The sequence below is a fragment of the Lutjanus erythropterus genome, chromosome 10 (assembly GCF_056507025.1).
Source record: "Lutjanus erythropterus isolate fLutEry1 chromosome 10, fLutEry1.hap2, whole genome shotgun sequence".
In the NCBI taxonomy this organism is placed as follows: domain Eukaryota; kingdom Metazoa; phylum Chordata; class Actinopteri; order Lutjaniformes; family Lutjanidae; genus Lutjanus; species Lutjanus erythropterus.
The window spans coordinates 28,130,720-28,151,081 of NC_139326.1; the positions used below are offsets into that span (position 1 = coordinate 28,130,720).

General features: G+C 37.3%; 2 protein-coding genes across 5 annotated transcripts in view; one reads left to right on the plus strand and one right to left on the minus strand.

Moving 5' to 3' along the window:
- rasal1a (RAS protein activator like 1a (GAP1 like)) overlaps positions 1 to 16,634 on the minus strand; it is a 32,287-nt gene extending 15,653 nt beyond the window's left edge. For 2 of the 3 annotated variants that reach the window (XM_084728902.1, XM_084728901.1), the window contains exons 1-12: positions 16,493 to 16,632; positions 15,974 to 16,294; positions 15,616 to 15,672; positions 12,057 to 12,170; positions 11,611 to 11,672; positions 7,930 to 8,059; positions 7,291 to 7,372; positions 6,830 to 6,970; positions 4,873 to 4,964; positions 3,897 to 4,014; positions 3,570 to 3,723; positions 86 to 150 (exon numbers count right to left, since the gene is read on the minus strand). In XM_084728902.1, coding sequence (XP_084585028.1) covers positions 86 to 150; positions 3,570 to 3,723; positions 3,897 to 4,014; positions 4,873 to 4,964; positions 6,830 to 6,970; positions 7,291 to 7,372; positions 7,930 to 8,059; positions 11,611 to 11,672; positions 12,057 to 12,170; positions 15,616 to 15,672; positions 15,974 to 16,038 — 1,080 coding nt within the window. In that variant the 5' untranslated portion in view covers positions 16,039 to 16,294; positions 16,493 to 16,632. Of the gene's footprint in view, positions 1 to 85; positions 151 to 3,569; positions 3,724 to 3,896; positions 4,015 to 4,872; positions 4,965 to 6,829; positions 6,971 to 7,290; positions 7,373 to 7,929; positions 8,060 to 11,610; positions 11,673 to 12,056; positions 12,171 to 15,615; positions 15,673 to 15,973; positions 16,295 to 16,492 lie in introns of all 3 variants that reach the window. The other variant, XM_084728903.1, reaches the window with a different exon arrangement.
- A 187-nt stretch (positions 16,635 to 16,821) lies between these two features.
- On the plus strand, positions 16,822 to 19,952 carry dgcr6 (DiGeorge syndrome critical region gene 6). 2 transcript variants are annotated; one of them, XM_084728904.1, is made up of 6 exons: positions 16,822 to 16,956; positions 17,072 to 17,182; positions 17,297 to 17,457; positions 17,835 to 17,935; positions 18,028 to 18,168; positions 19,044 to 19,952. In XM_084728904.1, the coding sequence occupies exons 2-6, from the start codon at positions 17,079 to 17,081 to the stop codon at positions 19,119 to 19,121; spliced, it is 585 nt and encodes a 194-aa protein (XP_084585030.1). In that variant the 5' UTR covers positions 16,822 to 16,956; positions 17,072 to 17,078; the 3' UTR covers positions 19,122 to 19,952. The 2 variants fall into 2 exon arrangements, with proteins under 2 accessions (XP_084585030.1, XP_084585031.1); XM_084728905.1 differs by having other exon boundaries at positions 16,822 to 16,950; positions 17,076 to 17,182.
- Positions 19,953 to 20,362: the final 410 nt, after the last annotated feature.

Here is a 20,362-nt window from a genome sequence, read left to right on the forward strand (position 1 = left end):
TCGTGCTTTCACTCACAGTAGAGAGAGAAAAATCAATTGCTTGCAATATCTGTTAAAATAAAATAAAACAGACACGTCAACCCACCTTCATAAACTGTTCCATGGCCTTGGAGGAAAGTGAGTTGGAGCGAAATAAAGTGTTTGGATCAGCTATGACAGCAAAACAGAAAAGAAATACAGGAGATTTAGAGAAAATTATAGCATAATTTAACATAAAATGCGACAAATAATACAGACCAGTAAATTATAATATTCAGCAGCTTAGAATTTAAAAATATGAATATGTCACATTCAAAGAACAAGGGAAGGGTAGCTCAACAATGCCTCCCATCTTATACAGGCTTCTCACAGCTAAGAAGCTCTTTCTGACACTTTGGAGGAAGAAAGAATTGTCCACTGTTAAACTCTGCACTGTATAACCTGCACTACATGCAACAACAGGTAACACTCCTCCGGAGGGCCAGAGCCAGAGGGGTGAATAAATTCATAAGTAGTCCACATCACTGATATTGACTACTGCAATGTTTAGTCCCTTGATGTATGTTTATTAGCTTTAAGAAGAAAAAAGAATGAATTTTTATCTGGATATCAAGTATGATGATGATACAGTTCTTCACAATAAAAATATTTAAAGTTAAAGAACTAGAATAATCCCCTCACAGTTCTGTTTCCATCAACAAGTTCCATTAAGTTGCATCCATGTCTGTCCATACTTATATAATATCCAAATGGTTCACTGTGTGAAATTTTGTCATAATCACTTTTTCACTTATGGCCAAAAATGTGTTTTATGAGGTCACAGTGACCTTGGCCTTTGACCTCCAAAATGAGTGCATCCTTGAGTCCAACTGGATGTTTGTACCAAAACTGAACAAATTCCTCGAGGCGTTGGCAGCTCAAAAAATCCTACTGATTCTACCTTTAAAAAACAACACTGGCTCCGACTATGAACCACAACATCCAAGGTTTGCATCTGACCTTTATCTATGTCGTTCTCCAATTCACTCATTCCCTCATTTCTCTACCTCTCCATTTCTTTTGTAAATTCCTTGGTGAATATTTTGCACATTCCTGCATGAAACTACACAGCTATTTTATTTAAATGATATATTTTTGTAATATATTTCATATTTCTATTGTCAAGGTTCTTTTTTCCATCTGTGCTTCTAGACTCGCAGTTCTTGCTATTTATCATTCTTTATATTTTTCTAATTACTATGTTTATTGTTTTGCACCAAAACTCTAAGGCTCATATGTGTAAAACTACTTGGTAATAAACCTGATTCTAATTCTGTCATCTCTCTACTATTATCTGTCTGTTTAAGGCTCAATGCCCAAAATATTCCTAAAGAAGATGCTGAGTTTGATGAATTATATCTGAGGGCAGAAACAGAAAAAGGATCCCACCACAATACTAATTAAAAATCCCAGTGAATGTAATGAAGCCATATTTAATCTTTCACAGAAACCCTCATCAGGCACATAATGATGCTTGATGAAAATCTTGAGATTGAAACATTGCTTCATTAAATTCACTGGAAGCTATTAATATAGTGCGTGGATCCTTTGTCTGTTTCTGTCCTCCTGGTTTGGTGCAAGTTTTTCAGATGCATGCTTTCTATTTTGTTCCATCTTTGTTCATCAGCCAAGAATCGATCCGCTTTAGGAATTCATCTCCAGAAACAGAATGATTTTGCCAAATTAGGTTTGCTTTTAGTGGCAGCACTTCAAGGAATATCAATCAAACAGGTTTTGGGAAGTTTGGACAACATATCTCAATTTTTATTTTAAGTTATTGTGCTCTCAGGGGAATATAATCAAATTGGTGTTGGATTATTAATTTTCAGAATAGTGTCTATCTGTTTTTTGAAAAAATGTATCCCTCTCAGTGTCACAACTAAGGGCAGGCTGACTTTGCTGCACCATCACTTAAACCCTCCACGGTGGCAATATGAAAATATCCATGGCGACAGGACTGGGTTGCCAGGTAAAATACTTTGGACACAAAGATCAGGATACATGGGGAAAATACTGGGTTTTTGATTGCAGTCCTGTGGGTGTACAGTACGTTTTCATTTTCTTTACCCCTGTGCCTAACTTAAATGTCTGGCTGCTCACAGCATCTATTCCTGATCAAGCAGTTACCGTTTGGATCATGTGGAGTTGCTATGGAAACTTAGGCACTATGCTTATTATCTCAAACTACACGAACAGAACTGAAAGTCTGTGTGAATTCGCAAGGGGAATGTGGTGTGGAGGCAAAAACATGACTAATACAGACCACAGAGAAGCCATGAAAAGACTGTTGGGTGAGTAAATAATTGGCATCGGGGTTGTAAATATAGTGCTGGTAGACTTTAACTGCCCACACACAGACCTTAATGTCATTTCAGAGTTAAATAGAAGCAGCCATCAGAAGGTCTCTGGAGAGCGGAGCAATAACAGCAACATGTCCCAAACTCTGACTAATACAAACATGACTAATCGAGATAAACTTAGGCCTTACGCACACTGTGTATTATGTAATCACAGTCGTTACATGTTAAATGTTTTGAGCTAATGTATGTAGGCGTTCATGGTGCAAAAATTAAAATAAAACCTCTCTATCTGACAAGAATACATGATAAATGCATTGTGCTGAAAAACAGATTACCAAATTACCAAACTCTCGAAGTCTGTATCATCACAACTAAATGGTTATTATATATGCAGTTGCAAATTCCTTTATACCCACAACAAAAAATGTATTAAATTTGATTATTTTACCAGCTGTGATCATGAGTATTTATTGCTTGCTAAATTCCAGAGTGAGGGATCAACAGAGGACTTATCTAACTATGACGGAGAAATGTAATGACAGGTTTATTTCATTTCAAATATAAAAAGATTTTTGGTTTACATTAGTAATTATGTAGATGAAACACCAAATCATCTTGGAAATCAAGCAACCCCCCTTAATGTACTTGTTCTTTGCCCTTCTAAAAGAAAATACTGGACTAAAATCTTTCACACTTTATTGATGATAAAATCTTACTTCTAATGCTATTGTTGCTTTGGTGGCATTCTCTTTACTTAAAGACATGACAGCATTTTCTACTCTGTTGGCCAGGAGACTGGTATTGTTAAAAGAGAAAAAGAGATGTGCTATATTTTCTTCAGTTAGAAAAGTTTAGACTGACCTCATCTGGTTCCTCCAACAAATCTGTAAAAACTGAGGTATGTTTTGTTGTGCTAATCTCTGGTGTGTGTTTTTTTTGATACAGTCACCTTGCTCTTGGTCTAATTTATTATGGTTTTATATGCTATATGAGTCTGTTTTTATTATGGTTGTTAATAGATCATTTTGTTGGACTTTGGAGAGGTACGTATATACCACACAATAGCATTTTCAAAGAGCAATTTCAAATTCAAGCACATTTCCAGCATTTTCCAATCTTTGAGGACTTTGTTTGAACCCTGTAGAATACACAGAATTCAAAATGTATGCTTCTTTACTGTAACATATAATGGCTCTGCCTGTCAGTGATTGAACATTTGAAACAACTCTTATGTTGTTCCTTCCATCTTACTGGTGTGGTTGACCTCCCGGGTGTTGAGGTAATCCAGGAACGGCACCACCAGGCCCTGGCCCAGGTAGATCTTCACCAGAGTCATCGCCACATCCTGCCGGCTCTCAACTGTGGTCACCTCCTCCAGCATAGTCAGAGCAGTACTGTCCTCCACCTGGGGAGAAGAGGACTCAGGTCACAACATGCTGCAGACACAGACAACATGTTTTTCTGTCATCTGAGAACCGATATGGGATTAAATCGATAAACCAGGTGGAGTCATCATAAGTGTGGATTACGTCAAAGTAAAAATCCATTATTAATACTTAAGGTAACTGTGAAGCTGACCTCTGTAGGGGAAATGACAGATTCCACCAGAAGGTCAATGAGGGGCTGATAGTACACAGACGGCAAGATTCGATCCTCCACCAAACGCACCTTCAGACGCAGCGCCCCCAGTTTGCCGCTGGCAACAAAAGAAAATACCATAGAATAAAAAAAAACAACAACAGATATTTATATCTTGAAAACATGACCTCATAATGAGGTTATAAATAACCAGGGAGATAAGGTAAAACATGACAGCAACCAAAATGTTGAAAAGGAGCATATTTCAAACAAACATGAGCTCCTGGATTACTTTGTTTTTCTGATAACCAAAGACACTTGATTTTCTGTGGCTTTGTTTAAAAACTGTAGTATCCTCTGCACTGATTTTCTGTAGGATCTTACATGTAGGAAGTGTGTGAATTCCACAGAAATGTTATTAACAAAAGACTCAACTATTTTGGCATAATTGCACACCAGTCCTTTTTTAAATTTTCTTTCTATGTTATATCATTAACAGTGTTAAGCAGCCATCATGGTTCACACTGCTTTCACAAACCAACAGTTGTAACACATAGTCCCAGTGGGAATATCTTTTGCAATGACACTTACTTCTTATTTTTTACTGGTCGTGAAAGTTGTCCTCTAACCAGCTTGTTCTCCCTCAACCCTTTAACTGTGCATCATCTCCTAATAAAACTGTGAGATTCACTTTATTTTGACATCTTTTAGCGCTTCACCTGGCTTTCTTTGTTCTAAAATTATCTCGAGGAACAGATGCTGTTAGAGACCTGGCTGTACACCTGCGCATGTTCATTGAAATGCATAAGAGAAAGCACAGAACAGGGGAACAAATACTTTCCTTCAGTGCATTTTCAAACGTAGAATGCTGCCCAATTTAAGTCTTAACAAATATCCTAAAGCAAAATTCTTGTCTCAGTTATACAAACACACAAACTCACCACATTGTACAAACAAGCACACCCATAATCCTCACCCAGCGTCAACCTCATTGTTTCCCAAGGGCAGCAAACGGAACCAGCCCTCTACCAGAGGTGTCTTGTGCAAACAAGCAAAAGGGAATTCCACCTATGGAAATAAAGAACAAACAAGGAAGCAATATCAGACAGGAAAAATAACTTATTAAAGAATATTAAAGTGGGAAATACTGTACTGTACTTCCAGATGAAGCATATTTTGTGGTGATCACAGCTATGGCAAGCCTTTTTAGTATTTATTTAGTAGCAGTAATAGCAATTATAGATATCAACAGACACTTTTTGACTAGATACAGTTTCAAGCCAACATTTCGGCCATAATTCATGTAGGCTGTGGACTTTTAAATTTAAAAGGCTACCTTTAAGTCTCTGCTGTAGCCAGCTGAGAGCCAGAACAGTTTGCGTTTATGGGCAACACCAAAAAATAGTTTCATAGCGATCAGTCTTTAACGTTTTATCAGGCTATAACTAATCAAAATTTGGGTTTAGTCTCATTTTCAGGACAAATGGGACAAGATTCAGGATTTAGGAACAGTGCTTGTAATTCGGGACTGTTCTGAGTTTTTCTGGAACATCTGGTCACCCTCTCTACAGTTCATTTCTCAATAGTCAAAATGTTAAATTGTTATCCAAAATGAATTTCTTACGAGTGCAAATGTCCCATGTAGATATTTGTAATTTACAACTAGTCACCTTTTACCACTGGCTTCTATTCAAACTCAGTTATGGAGAATTCAGTTCTGACGCATTATAATGCCAAGTTGACATATCCATGGTGTAATTTTGTTGTAATTCTAACTAATGATATTATTGATATCAAAAGTGAAATTCTTACAAGTGGAAATGTTGATATGTAGATATTTGTAATTGTTCTACCATTACAGATATCATAAATGCAATTCTAGATATCTAAAATTCAATTCTGACTAGTCAAAATTAAATTACTGAAATGTTACCTTGGAACTGTAACAAGCACAAATGTAACTTCTGATATCTAAAATACAGCTGCAACTAGTGATAATTATATTTGTACTCTGTGATGATTAGATTTACGAGCTATAATTCCTTTTATAACTAAGTCAGATTAAACATCAAAAAAGGAATGTCCACTAGTCTAGATATAATTGTAGATATCTTCAGTGATGTAGGCCTACATATCTAAAATTAATGCTACATTTCCAATAATCACAATCCCTTTTTCAACATGTGGTAACTGAATTGTAGACACCTTGTTGATAATCGTTATTTTTCATTGTGAAAACAGAAAGACTGACACCTATAATTCAATTAAAGATGTCTGTAAATCAGCTTTGACTAACTGAAATGTAATTTCTACATGGAGAAAATATATACTGTGACATGTCAAAATTGCTTTACCGATATTTTAAATTCAAATTCTGACACATCAAAATGTCATTTTCAATAGTGAAGTCTGCTCTACTATTTTAACGGAAAATTCAGCACTTTTCATGTGGATGTCCAGTCATTGTTGAAATTCCTCAGTGCTTATTACAGAGACCAAGAAACTTTTTCCTGTTCATGAAGCAATGCAGCAGTGTCTACACTCATGCACATGTTCCATGTTATTACCACCCTAGCCTATAGCTATTACATAGCATTAGGTGACAAAAATACTTAACTAGCGCACCCCCTGGCCACCAAGAGGAAGAGACTGGAAATTCAAGCTGTAATTGTTTATAATTCTTCCTGTATCCAGTGAAATCACTGCAACATCATTGGATGCAGGAAGAACCACATTGTGCAGCAAGAGAATTCAACATTCTTGGTCAATACAGCAGCACTGAGAAATTTATTGCTTCAACTGACTACATTCACCACCAACACTGACTGCACATGAAAAGTGCCACGTTTTCTCCTCAAATGTTAAAATAGCCATATCAGACCATGAAAACTGGATTTTCATATGGAATGTTATTAGGATTATGGCATCCTCACCTTTCCCAGAAAGTCATTCTTGCCCACCATGTCCCAGTCCCAGACCTCCACAGTGATTGCTCCCTCCTCACTCAGCTCCTCTGGATCCAGCTCCAGCTCCAGGGTCTCTCCCCAGTGAGGGAAACGAGTCTTCTTGATAATCTAAAACCCAACAAGATAAGCTGTTAGGAAACATTAAACAAGATCTATCTTCACTAGATCTTCCTCTGATGTAGGGATGAAACAAATGTCTTTTTTTTCCCTTTGTTAGTTGCAACCTTGGATAGACTGCAGAAAAAATGCAATTCATTGTTATGAATGAAGCAAAACATTTGGTACAGCACTTCTCTAATGTATACAGTGATATGAAATAAACAAGCAGAATTAGATTATTAATCAACTATCCATTCCAATGGAAAAACAGGTACTTCTGGCTCCACTGAAACGAATACACACTGTACATGTAGGCATAAAGAGCTCACCGAGGTCTCTGCACTGTGGTTGTTGAAAATAACTCTTGCAAATGGATCAGAGGTTCCTGAAATGTCTCTTGGAGCCAAGTCTCTGCGGGTGTCATCAGACCAAAAGACAACAGAAGTGATCAATACACTCAAATACTCAACAAGCTCCTATTACCTGTCCTGCTAATTCACTGAGTCAGTGAGGGGCAGCGAGGAAAAACAGCAAAAACTACTACTTTCAACTTGACCTCCTTCTTTCAAACTTAATTCACATTCATCAGAGCACGTCTGAATAACACAGTGTCAAGTCCTGATTGACACGCTCATTAGTGAGAGGGAGAGACTGTAGCCTGGGAAGCACAGATGGGGCAGTGAGTGGTGCGATAGTGGCAGTATGACTCAGGAGGGGAGTGATGAGGCCTGCGGGGTGATGATGGTGATAACATTTCAGCACAGAATGAGTGATGACACTGACAGGCCGCAGCTACAGAAACTCAACTTCTGACTGATGATCAGTTCCATCATTTTAGAGCTGCTTATAAGAGATAGTCTCACCTCTTAAAACTATATTTACACATGCTTTAAGAGTCTTCCTACTCTTCTGGTCACATACCTGCAACGTGAATGACTGTTATCTTGAAATGAGCTCGGTTACGTTACCTGGCCTCGATGACTTGACATCGCAGGCTGATCTTCTCTGCATCTTTCAGCAGCTCCAGACTCAGATGGATCTCTCCCTGGACTTCATCATCAGGGTCGATCCTCGTCAGGTTCACCCAGCTATCCAGTCCTGACCACACCACGCAGAGAGATATTGTTCATCAAAACAACACTACTGTCAGCATTAAACATCAAGACAGTATAATAAACACTGAAACTTTTTTTGACAGACATTACAAAAGTAAAAACCTATTAATCTGATATTACTCCTGTGCAACCCTCTTTTTTCTGTGCATAGACATCCTCTGGCAGAAGTTTTCTCTAAGCTGAAACTTTTAGTCAATCAATCAATCAGTTTAATAGAAAAATAGTCTGCAACTATATATTTTGATTACTGTGGAAGCAGAGAAGGCTGTGCTTGCAATCACCGCAATCATTCTTTAATGCCATTATCTTGAGAAAACAAAAGGTCGATTTCTTGCGATAACAAAATAATGAATCATGAGAAAATGTTATAAAACTGAAGTGCACTCACCGCAGGAGTTGCCGTCGGGCTGGTCTACTCCTTAAACAACCAGGACTGAGCTGAATGTTATCTCTTACAGAAAGACACAATGCAATTTCTGCCTGTGTTAGACCTTGACTGAAGTACAGTCTGATGCATTGATCGATAATAGGCACTCCTTGATCTGACATTTATAGCTTATATCAGCTGCCACAGTTGTTGGTCTATGCATGCTGGCATGAAACTCCTGATCTCTGATGAACATTGTAAGTAATAATTATTTCATTATAACAAAATAATTATTTTGTGATCTTGAGATAACGGGAAGAAAAATAATTGCAAGTCCAGCTGTTCTCAGCTTCCATAGATAACCAATTCATTTTTCAAGCCAAAAATTACAATCATTCCCTAGTTCCATCTTCTCAGTTGTGAGGATTTTCATCTTTTCTTTGTCAGTAATGATCAATAAGTAACTCTATTTTTAGAATTTGGCAGGTTGCTGGTGAAAACAAGCATTTTGATGACAGCACTGTGGGCAACTGTGGGTGGCATGTTTTTAGTACTGACGTTTTATGATCTAATTACGACTAATTGTCATCTTTATGTATTTGGGTAAGTACATATTTTAAAATAGCAAATTTTGTGCAAATATGTTGGTGAATACAAGACACAGTGAAGGCATGCACAAAGAAAAACCCGCAGTGTAGTCCTTGAGCGTCTGAATAACATGTAAATTACACTTCAGTCATGTCAAATTCAATGTGTTCTGTTTTATTACTTCAGAAATATGAGGTCACAATTTCCGGTCAGGCTGAGAGAAGATTCCTGTGAGGGAGTAACTGGCTCAGTGCCGCCATGTAGCAGCACTGAATCACTCGAGTGAAGGCCATGCCAGGTGGCTCTCAAGAGAGAGGCATCAGTATGCAGCAAACACACCCTGGTAAACACTTGGAGTAATCCAATAAAACTACAACATCATCACGACGCACCACATTTTAAATGCCATACGTCTTAGCCAAGACAGTGCAGAGAGGACTAGGGTTCATGCTGAGGTAAACACTGTGACTAATTTCTTAAATGTGAAAGCCTCTGTAAGACAGCCGGACATTAACGGTTTAAGGCCATTTGAAACGCTTTGGTTGTCTGCTTCATTTTACAGCGCTGCGGGCTTCCACACAAAAGGATGGTTTATGCTGCACAATGAACAAACCCACAGTTCATGCAGACAAACACCAGGGGAGTCGTCAGTCTGAATGCTGATTTCATTGCCCTGAATGCACAGTATGTAATTTCTGCTGCCAGGGGTCTCTCTCAAATTAAAACAATAACAAAAGATGTAGTGTGATGATGCCGTGAAGTAGAGTGGGATCATGGGAGTTATCGTCTTTATTGTTAATGGGTGGGTCCATTACTTATTATAAATTCATTTATTTAATTTGAGGCTTTTATTTCATTCTGTAGCTTCCCAATAGTGTTCCTTAAGTAAAATCCCAGCAATCAACCTTTGGTTGAAATACATGTTTTAGCAACAAAATGCTATTTTTCCAAGCCCTTCTAAAAACGTTTTCCCATGTAGGTTTCTGCATGATGAAGCTGATACATATGAAACCACCCGGCTGAAGGTTAATTGTTGAATCTCACCAACTCAAAGTGTTGTGATTTGATGATCTGGGAATGAGACTCAACAATCAATTGTTTCTCTCCAGAATAACCTACAAAACCTTTGATGGAGGGAAGGGCATCAGCATGTACACCCCTTTTTGCTAACAGCTGAGTGGGAGTTTGTATGTGAAAAACCCAGGAAAGTACACAGACAGAGTCACCCTATAAACAGCCACCACTGCACTCTAATGTGACTCAAGCAGAAATTATGTTCATGAACAAGTTAATGTATTACAGTTTTATTCACATTAGATTCTTGCACATTCACCAGTTTCCTTCTTCACTCTTTGTTGTACAGAAACAGATGTCCAAACGAAACGCACTGTCACCTTGAATAAAATTATGCATTTCTCTGGTTTTGAACTAAAGCTGCAACAACCAATCAATTAGTCAATCAAAAGAAAATTAATTGGCAAATATTTTGATAATCAAGTAATCATTTCAGTGGTTTTTCAAGCAAAAATGTCAAGCATTTGCTTCTTAAATGCTTGGATTTGCTGCCTCTCTTTGTCATTTATGATATTTAGCAAATGAAAACTTTTTGGGTTTTGGACAGTGGGCTGGACAAAAGAGGCAATTTGAAGACAACACTTTGAACTGTGAGAATTTGTAATGAGTATTTTTTTTTTAATCAATTAATCGTGCAAATAATCAATAGATATATAATATATAATATATAAACAAAATCAGGCCAGGGCACTGAAACAAAAGTATTTTTAGTAATAATATCTAACTATAAATTTAAAAAACACAAATAGAACAACTTAAATCAAGAAAATGGATCAAAGATACATAAAATGCTGCCTATAAAAAAAAACAAAAACAATTTGTGTTATGTTCTGTAAAAAATATACAACATATATGCCAATACCCATATAGACCAATATAGCTGTGCGAGGCAAATATCGGCTGATCAATATGTTTGGCTCTAGTTTAAATATGGTTGGAAACATTTGGCATAATGTACACACCTCAAAAAATAACATGCAGTAGGCGATTTGAGGGGGTGAGGGGACAAACCTTCCCCCTTGTAAGCCTGTCACCCTCCCCCCCTCCATCTCCCTGTAGCAGACAGACTGCAGGGGCACAGGGTTTGTCTACGTTAGTCTCCCTGGCTCATTGATCCTATATCTGACTGAGGTTTGTGCAAGTAATATGGCTCCAATTCTGGCTCTGAGTTATCAGTAGCTTAAGTATGCTGTGTACTGATAAATTCATACTGCTTCCCGTCCCTCTTTCAGTTTTGTCTTGGGTCTATAATATTCTACCTACTAAACATAGGTCTAGCCATTTTCAGACCTTTTAATGTGAAACTGTTCCATATTTAAATGTAAGAACATCAAATTAAATGTGTGAGAGACTTCTTAAGAAACATTCCCAAAGTCTGAAAAAGGCCTCTCTCTTCAATCACTCAGACCTTTGACTCACTCAGGCGAAGACATGTATGTTTAACCTCTGAGCTCTGGTCATGTATCCGTCCTGTGACAGACCGATGCAGATTCGTTAAGTCGTACCTTTAGCTTGAGATCCAATGGCATCTTTACTCAGAGTTATTTTTCCAATAACATCATCGTGGCTGCAGAAAAAGATAAAAGAAGAGAGATCATGAGATAGCAGTGATTGAAAACACGATCAAAGTTGTTTGATCTTGCAGGAGTTAAATGAGGTGAATCTGAAGACAGACTGATTAGAGGACTGGTGGTCACGAGAAGAGGAGTAAAACACGACCTTTAATCGCTCAATCTGGGCAACCATCTGCCTGATGATGTTTGTTTATTCAAAGCTCAGAGTTTTTTCTTCTCAAAACATTTAAAACTGTACACAAATATATCAACTCATGAGCCAAGTTAAGCAAACACTCATGGCTTAGAGGATTATCAATCTACTGTCAAGCTCCGTCAGTCAGGAGTTATGGTGGGACATGGATTCATTTTAAGACAGCTTTGGACGACAGCGTTACCCAATCGTGTCCTCATCCATGACATGGAAGGAGAGTGAATGGAAACCCATCGGGAGGTGCAGCGTGTACTCTTCACCCCAGAAAGGATTGAGGTTCTTCCACACTGTAGCAGTCCTGAAAACAGACGTTTAAGCAATGAAACCAGTAGAGTAATGATAGAAGTCAGAAAATGTTCAAAATCTCTGATTTCAGCTTCTTAAATGTGAATATTTTCTGATTTCTTCACACCTTTCTGGCAGGAAACTGAATATTTTTGAGTTATGGACAAAACAAGACATTTGAGGATGTCAATTTGGCTTTTGGAAAACACTGGTAAACATTTTTCAATAATTTCTGACTTATCATGGACCTAAACATTAATCAATCAATTAAGAAAATGATTTAGAGATTCATCTTAATGAACAGAAAATGACAATTAATTGATTAATCATGTAGCTCTATCTGCTACACATAACAATTTTATGTGTTTCTCATTTTTTTCTACATTTTTTTTAATCAAAATTTAACTATTTGTAATATATACACTATAGCTTTACTTGTTTGAAAAATTAAAATTAATCAGCATTACATTTAAATACCTGCCACATTGTCTTATTGTTTTATAATATTCTTTCATATGTAATTGCCAATTTTCTATTGATGCTTCTTTACTTGCAGTACTTGCTTTCATATTCTTTATATGTTTCTCTTGGCAATCAACCCCAATTTTGATTCTGAAATTAAAAATATAATCAAAGGCTCATGCACACCTTCAACCTCTTGTAGACAGGTGCATAGGAGGAAAATCCAAAAGTAAGAGAAGAGAGCACTCCTGTACACTGTCCTTTCATGCATATAACTTTATTTATGGATACATGGTTTAATTTCCTCGACCTTCATCAGGTAAAATCTGATAATGAACCTGATGAAGGATAGAAACATTAATTCTGAAATTAAACAATCTGAGAAATCCCTCTCTAATGGATCTGCTGACAAATGCAACAGATTGGTTCATTTTAAGGCATCAGATGGTTCAAAGGTTAGGCATCACTGTTCTACATCAAGGGGAAATGCTCTGCTTGAAAACAACAGTGGGCTGCAGGTAGGATTCAGTAATCTATCTGGAAATATTATTTTATGAGGGATCTTGAGGATTCTGTTAAAGCCAAAAAGGTTCTCCTATGTGGACAAAAACCTCAACGCTTTTTATATTGACTGAATGTTTCCAAAACATGTAGCAGTGAAAAATGTCAAACACTGATTAGGCATGGGAATTGACATTATTGATTCTGCTTGTCGATCCAATTCTCTTACTGATTCCTGATCAATTTTCTCTGTGGGGCAAAAAAAGGTATACAGAGACTGGAGCACATTGATTCCACCCTCACTGTAAATGATAATTTTAACTAACACTGTTGTCATCTTATGCTTTGGTCCGTTTCTTTCTTTTCAGCCATGACTCCTTGTTGTTACAAGTTTCAAGCAGTGTAAACACACAAGTTTGAAGTTTGATTGTTTTGCAATGTGCAACTATCAGAAAATCATGCCAGCATCAATAAAAGGAAGTGATGAGCTCTAAGGCAAACCACTCTAATGGACTGGACAATTTGGAACCATTTCTCAATAGGAACCAGTTCTTGATTCCCATCACTAGTACATAATATTGGCACCAATATTATGATCAGCTTTGTAGTCTAGTATACTTATTCTCTGACAGGTAGTTCTTGATTTAAATCAACATTTTGCCAACTTCTGACCATTTTAGTTGAGCAATTTCTCGTATGGTTCCCTACATTTTAAAAGTTTTCTTTAATTATAGAAAAACAGGTATATATTAGTTACATAAAATGTCAAGACCTGTATCATTATAATAAACACTTCTGCTCCTGTGCTCATTATTTCCCACCAGCTACATCATCTATGAACACCACACTCGAGGAGTCAGTTGGCCACTAACACTACAAGTACAAGATGATTAGTGTTAGCGACGGCAGTGAATCATTGTGCTGTTTTCCCTTGTGGAGCCAGATGGAAGAATAGCCACTAAACTCAACCCCCAAACATTTTTTCGAAAGAAACCTGGCTTGCTGTCAAATAGTACAACTAAGAAATAACAAACCGTACCCTAATCTAATAATCTCCTTTTATTTGCATACTTTCAAGGATGAAATCATCAGCACTCTTGCACTCAAACACCTTTGAACTCATGTACTCTGCTCCCTGCTCCCAGCATTCTCCTTGCTTACACCGGGAGCTCCCTGCAATAATTGATGCAGCCTCGCCATGGTTACCTGCGGGTGTTTTAAAGGCCAGACCAGTATCAGGTTCTCTGTGTTGGAGGGGCCACGCTGTGGGCATCACCACCCTGATCATACACACTCCACCCTGGTTTACATGTGCAGAGTAGCAGGAGCACAGCTAGAAACTAAACTGATGCAGATAATAACTATGAAGAAGAACTAGACAAAAACAACAGATATTCTCCAGCTGTGGAAGGTATAAAACAAGATCCTTTTCATGCTCGTATTAAGCAGTAGGTCTGTAAGAAAATACTGATACACTTGAGTATTGTGATATTGTTTTGTGATGCTGTATAGATTCTCAAAAAAACTGTATCATGATATTGTGATACATGCAAAGATTTGTGACCGGGGTTCATTTTGTGTTGTGTTTAAACAAAGGTTGCATTTTTTTTTTATAGGGCTGCAACTAACAGTTATTTTTATTCTCGACTGGTCTGTTGTTTATTTTCTCAATTAAGTAACTATTAGTTTGGCCAATAAAATGCCAGAGAATGGTGAAAAATCTTAATGACTGTTTCACAAAGCCCAAGATAATGTCTTGTTTCATCCAAAACCCAAAGATAGCCAGTTTACTGAAGGAGTAAATAGAACAGAACAATATTCACATCTGAAACGATTAAATCAGAGAATTTGGACAAAAAAAGACTTAAAATGATCATTTATCAAAGAAGATGGTAATTATGTTAATAGAGGATTAATAAGCAAGTAATCATGGCAGCTCTAAAATCTTGTGAAATTTTCTTAACCAGTAGTTGAAAATGTTAACACTCAATAAATCTATAAATTCATTTATCATTATTAATTAATAAGATACAAATCACACAATTTTCTTCACTTTTTTTCTCATTTTCTTTTTTTTTCTTGTTTAATCTCTTTTTTCACCATTTTAAGTTTAAATTTTGTGATTTAACAAATTGAGATGCAATTACTGCCATTTTTAGACTATCAACTTATCATTCTTAATCGGTTAAATTCTCACTGGTGTTTGATTAAACATTATCATCGCTAGTTTGAATCACCTGCTGCTAGATATTAGTGTTGCATCTTCAATGTTTTGATTGCATAAAAAAGTAAACTTTTTAAGTATAATTTATGCATGTGGTGATCTGTTCTTTATACTATGACAGTTTTCCTAAAATTTTATTTAAAAAAACAACACATGACCTTGCCTACAGAATCCCAATATATACCCCTGTATTGTGATACATATCGTATTGCCAGTTGCCAATACACAGCCCTAATAAGCAGGTCTTCATTTATAATCGGAGATTACTCACCTGGCCACAACTTCATTGTCAACTTTTACAATGCAGTATGGATCACTGGTTCCGGAGCTGAAGATGACAAAAAGATATGACAACATTAAACATATTAGTATAGTCAATTTGCCGGGTGGTAATGAGCTTTTATTTAATTCAATTTACTTATAGACCTGACTGTAGACCTGACTCACACCTCTAATGCCTTCAACTAATTTAAAGGAAATAATGTACCAGGAATTGGCATTTAAAATTTAGGCTTACGTCTTTTCTTCTTATCAAACAATCCTGATAAGAAAACAATATAGTATCTTATATTCTGAGAACTGTTAGACTTGAGCACAGAAGCAGCACATGCCATTCAGAAATTACTTACACGTCTTTTGCGGGGAGGTTCCTGCCCTCGACAATTCTAAAATAAAGAGATGTGTTTCTGGCCATTTTCAGTCGAGTGAGGTTTTAATCCAATTCTTCCTATGTTCCCATACGCGCTCTTATAAACGGCGCTCTGCTCTTCACCTCCGAGTTTTCTTCATTTCATGGCACCTTCAGCGCGTGACGGCGCACAGCCCACCAGTAGCGCGCGACACAGGCGCGCATCCAGAGACCAGTCAGACCAGCAGGTTCAACACTGTGGGACTACTGGGACACGCTGTAGGCAACTGAGTCGGGTTTTTGCGTCTTATACCGGCTCTGCCTTCAAATGAAACAAATGTATGAACCGTCAGATATGTACATTCACCATAAACATAATCGAATAAACTGAATTTACAACATTACCAGAAATGATTGTTTTTCATTTTTGACATTGTTCACAATCTGTTTGAAACTGGCGTATTGGCTTTATTATTCGATACCATGCTAATTTATTATCGCCGTAAATATAATAACATACCTGGTTAAGTGCCTGCTGCTCAGGAGCGTCTCTTCTTTGGTACAAGGCGCCACCTGGCGAATATTTTGAGCTACTGCAGGGAGCCATTACAGACAGGCATCTTGACAGCCAGCAGCTTGGGGTCCTCTTCAGAGTGAGAGTTTAAAAATCTCGCGAAAGTAAACATTTTAAACACAAATTATGATAATTTTCTTACCACAATCCAGTGTTTTTGTCACTAATCCTCTTCAAATTTTAACCACGGCATTGTCAAATTATAAAACGTTATTAATTTGAATAACGTGCACAACAAAGAAATAACGAGTGCAAATCTCGCGAGAGTTGCGCAAATTTAGGGTTCCCATGTAGGCGCGACCGTTAATGAAGCTCACAAATTCACAGCTAAAAATTTTCACTTTTTTCTGTCTGTTTCCTTTGTTTAGAAACTTTTGCCGCGTTTCGTTAAGCCGCGAACATTAGTATGTCCAGACAAGTCTTCAATAGATAACATAATTATCCTGGTCCTGAGAAATTTCAACCGTGAAATATTTGAATTAGCATTGTAGCTAGCTGAATGTGTTGTCTGTTGTTCTAATCTGCCCAGGAGATGGAAGGTTATCCTGGAGTTATTGGTGGTGATTCTACAAAACAACAAGAAAGGCATTACTATCTGTTATCGGAACTGCAAAGCTTAGTCAAAGATTTACCAAGGTAACGTTACCTTCGGGCAAGACTTGAATCCACATAACTGGTTATACCAGTAAATCTTTCCGTTTTAGCTAATCATTTTTGTTTCTTTATTTGTTTTGTTTTTTCAATGGTTAGCTCCTTCCAGCAGCGCCTGTCCTACAACACGCTGAGTGATCTCGCTCTGGCACTAATAGATGGGACGGTCTATGAGATTGTGCAGGGGCTCCTGGATATTCAGCACCTGACAGAGAAAAATCTGTACAACCAGAGACAAAAGCTGCACTGTGAACACCAAGGTAGCTCGCCTAACTGAAGACATGCAGTGACTAATGTGGCCTGTCCTAAGAAGCAAGCCCATGCCTGTCACCTGGATAATTCATTTCATTTACTGGTTAATATATAGGGACAATAAACATATTACACCAGATATAACACAATGCTTATTTCCTTTTGGGTGCCATTTGTTATTTTCTCAGCAGGATTACAGAAAGATTACAGTCCCAATTTTCAGGAAACTTTATTTATGCTCTCTAATAATGATAAAATCATTTCAATCATTTGTTTTGTTGCTGTAACTGAAAAGTAGTTTGAGTAAATTTTGTCAAGCAATGTTATATAAGTTAGAAGTGCAAATGTCTGTGGGATGTTTGATTGTTTTTTCTTTTGTGTGTAGCACTCAAACAAGATCTTGCACGCAAGCACAAAGACGCTCTGCAATCATGCAAGTCTCACAACCTTGCGCTTCTCAAATCAAACCAACAAGCAGAACAAGAGGTAAGATGCTGAAATCCCAATACCAACGAAAAGGGTTGTGGTTATTTCCACATGGCTTTTGGTTTCCTAATAATTGTGCGTTTTGTTATCAGGCTCTGGAAATCCGTGTGCGAGAGGAACAAAGAATGATGGATAAGAAGATTGTAGCGGAAATGGATCAAAAAGTGATAGACCAGCAGAACACCTTGGAGAAGGCTGGAGTCCCTGGGTTTTATATCACCACTAATCCTCAGGTTAACATCTACACCTCTCTACTCACTCATTAGGGGTGTCACAATTCTGCAAATCTAGAATTTGATATGACTTTCAATTCACAATTAGATTAGATTTTTTAAAAAATAAATTTTCATTTAGCACTGATTGCTATGCACTTGTTAGACTGTTGAGTCTTGATTTGTAAAGACTGACACATCATTGGTTTGATGTGATTGTTCCTTTCACTTCGACTCTTGAAACTGAAAGCTCATTTTGATCAATTTTGAAACCTCATCACTCACTGTAGTTAAAATACACATTTAAACTACTAGAGCTGCAACGATTAGTCGACTAATCGATTAGTTGTCAGCTATTAAATTAAACTGTCTGCTATGTGCCAGACAGAAGGTCTTAATAATAGTCAAATCTCTCATAATGGAATGGCCAGAAATGTTCTATGGGACACTTCTACTTGATGTTTTACAGTGTACCAGGCATGCCACACACTGGTTGAAACAATAGTAGCAGCAAAAGTAGAACAACATAAACACCATGGATATACAACACCAAGTGAATAAAATCACAGTTTAATATAAAAGATATATCATCACCAATGAACACAGCACTGACCTCTTTCATATAAAGGTCTGATAATTATTTAATGGTAGGCAAAATGCTATTGACTGTGTTTGCTAGATTTTTAATTTTTGGTATTTCCATGATGGCATGAATGATGATGATGACATGAAACCTTTCAGTGGGCCACATCCAGCCCCCCGGCCACATTTTGCCCAGGTCAACCACAAATGGTAGCATCATACAGAATATATGCACTTGTGATGCAGACAAATGTCCAGCAGATGGTGACATGTATCCAAACGAATTGCTCTTTGACTGTTTTGTATTGTTTCAGGAGCTGACGATGCAGATGAACCTACTTGAATTGATTCTCAAGCTTCAACAGAAGGAGTCACAATCTGGACTCCTTTGAGAAAGAAAACAATGCAACAACCACAGACAGCGTTTGCTCACATTCCTGTAATTGTGAGACTCAACATGTGTCGGTCAGCATGTGGCAGGAAATTTTCAGGAAATGTCTATCACTTGTTGTTATGACTGTAATATTCGCCACCTGCAGGAGAGGGCTGGTTCTCAGGTGCACAACTAAGATGTTTCCAGCCCTGGAAGAGAGCGGGAGCAGGTTGTGACAACATAGATTGTAAATTACTGAAGTGCTGTGTCACACACTGTGAAATTAGAAGGTTGGAAGGCACGTTATGTACATGTTTATGCAGAGGATTAAGAGAACAGGCTCTGCTAGAAACGAACTAGATTAAGTACACAGAGTTGGCTGTAGCTGTTGAGACCTTCCTGAAGTGAGATGATGCCTTTGGAGAAGTCAGCACCATTTTAGGAAAGGAATGTTTTATTGCTATGTGTGTGTGCTCTGAGCAGCAGTAATCTACTGACATCAAAACTAAAGTTAAAATATCTAACTTCCTACATATAGCAGCTGTCAACATGGAAGTGCAGGGCTGTGCTGTTGTACCTGCTGTTTATTTAATTCAGCCACCGGACACTTGGAAAAACAGCCCAGCCTTTACAGATCTCAGGCTGTTGGAATACGATGTGAAATGTTTGAGTTTCAGTGACCTGGCTGTGTTTTGAACAGACTTAATTCTCTTATTTATTTGAACAGTATTCCTACAATTCTTACTTTTGTTTTTTCTCATTTTTGCAGCTATTGAGTATTTTGTTATCTGTTCAGTTTGATCTAGTAGTGTTAGTTCTAAGGAAGCAAGTTAAGTGTTGCGCAAACACCTTCACAGTTCCATTGTTAATTTTAAAATTTCAGTGTTGGTTAATGCTTACTGTTCCATATGAATAAACAAATGAACAACAATAAAGTAAATAAGATATACAGTATGAAAATAATATGAACAGTAAACCTAGCATTAAGTATTAGTATGTATATTACATGATAATCTGTTTTTATAAAACAAATGTTTTTAATGTCTCTCAAAATGTCTTTGTGAATTTGAGTTCTGTTACCCTTGATGTAAATTTTCAGTAATTTTTGTAGAATTTGTTTTCACATATTTATCACATCACATACGTGTACAACACTCCATGTAGAGCACCTGTTCATGGGTAGCTTGATTAGATACCAAAAAAATATGCTGCTGAAAAAAAAAAATCTATGGCCTATGTATTGGTTCATTATTCTCACCT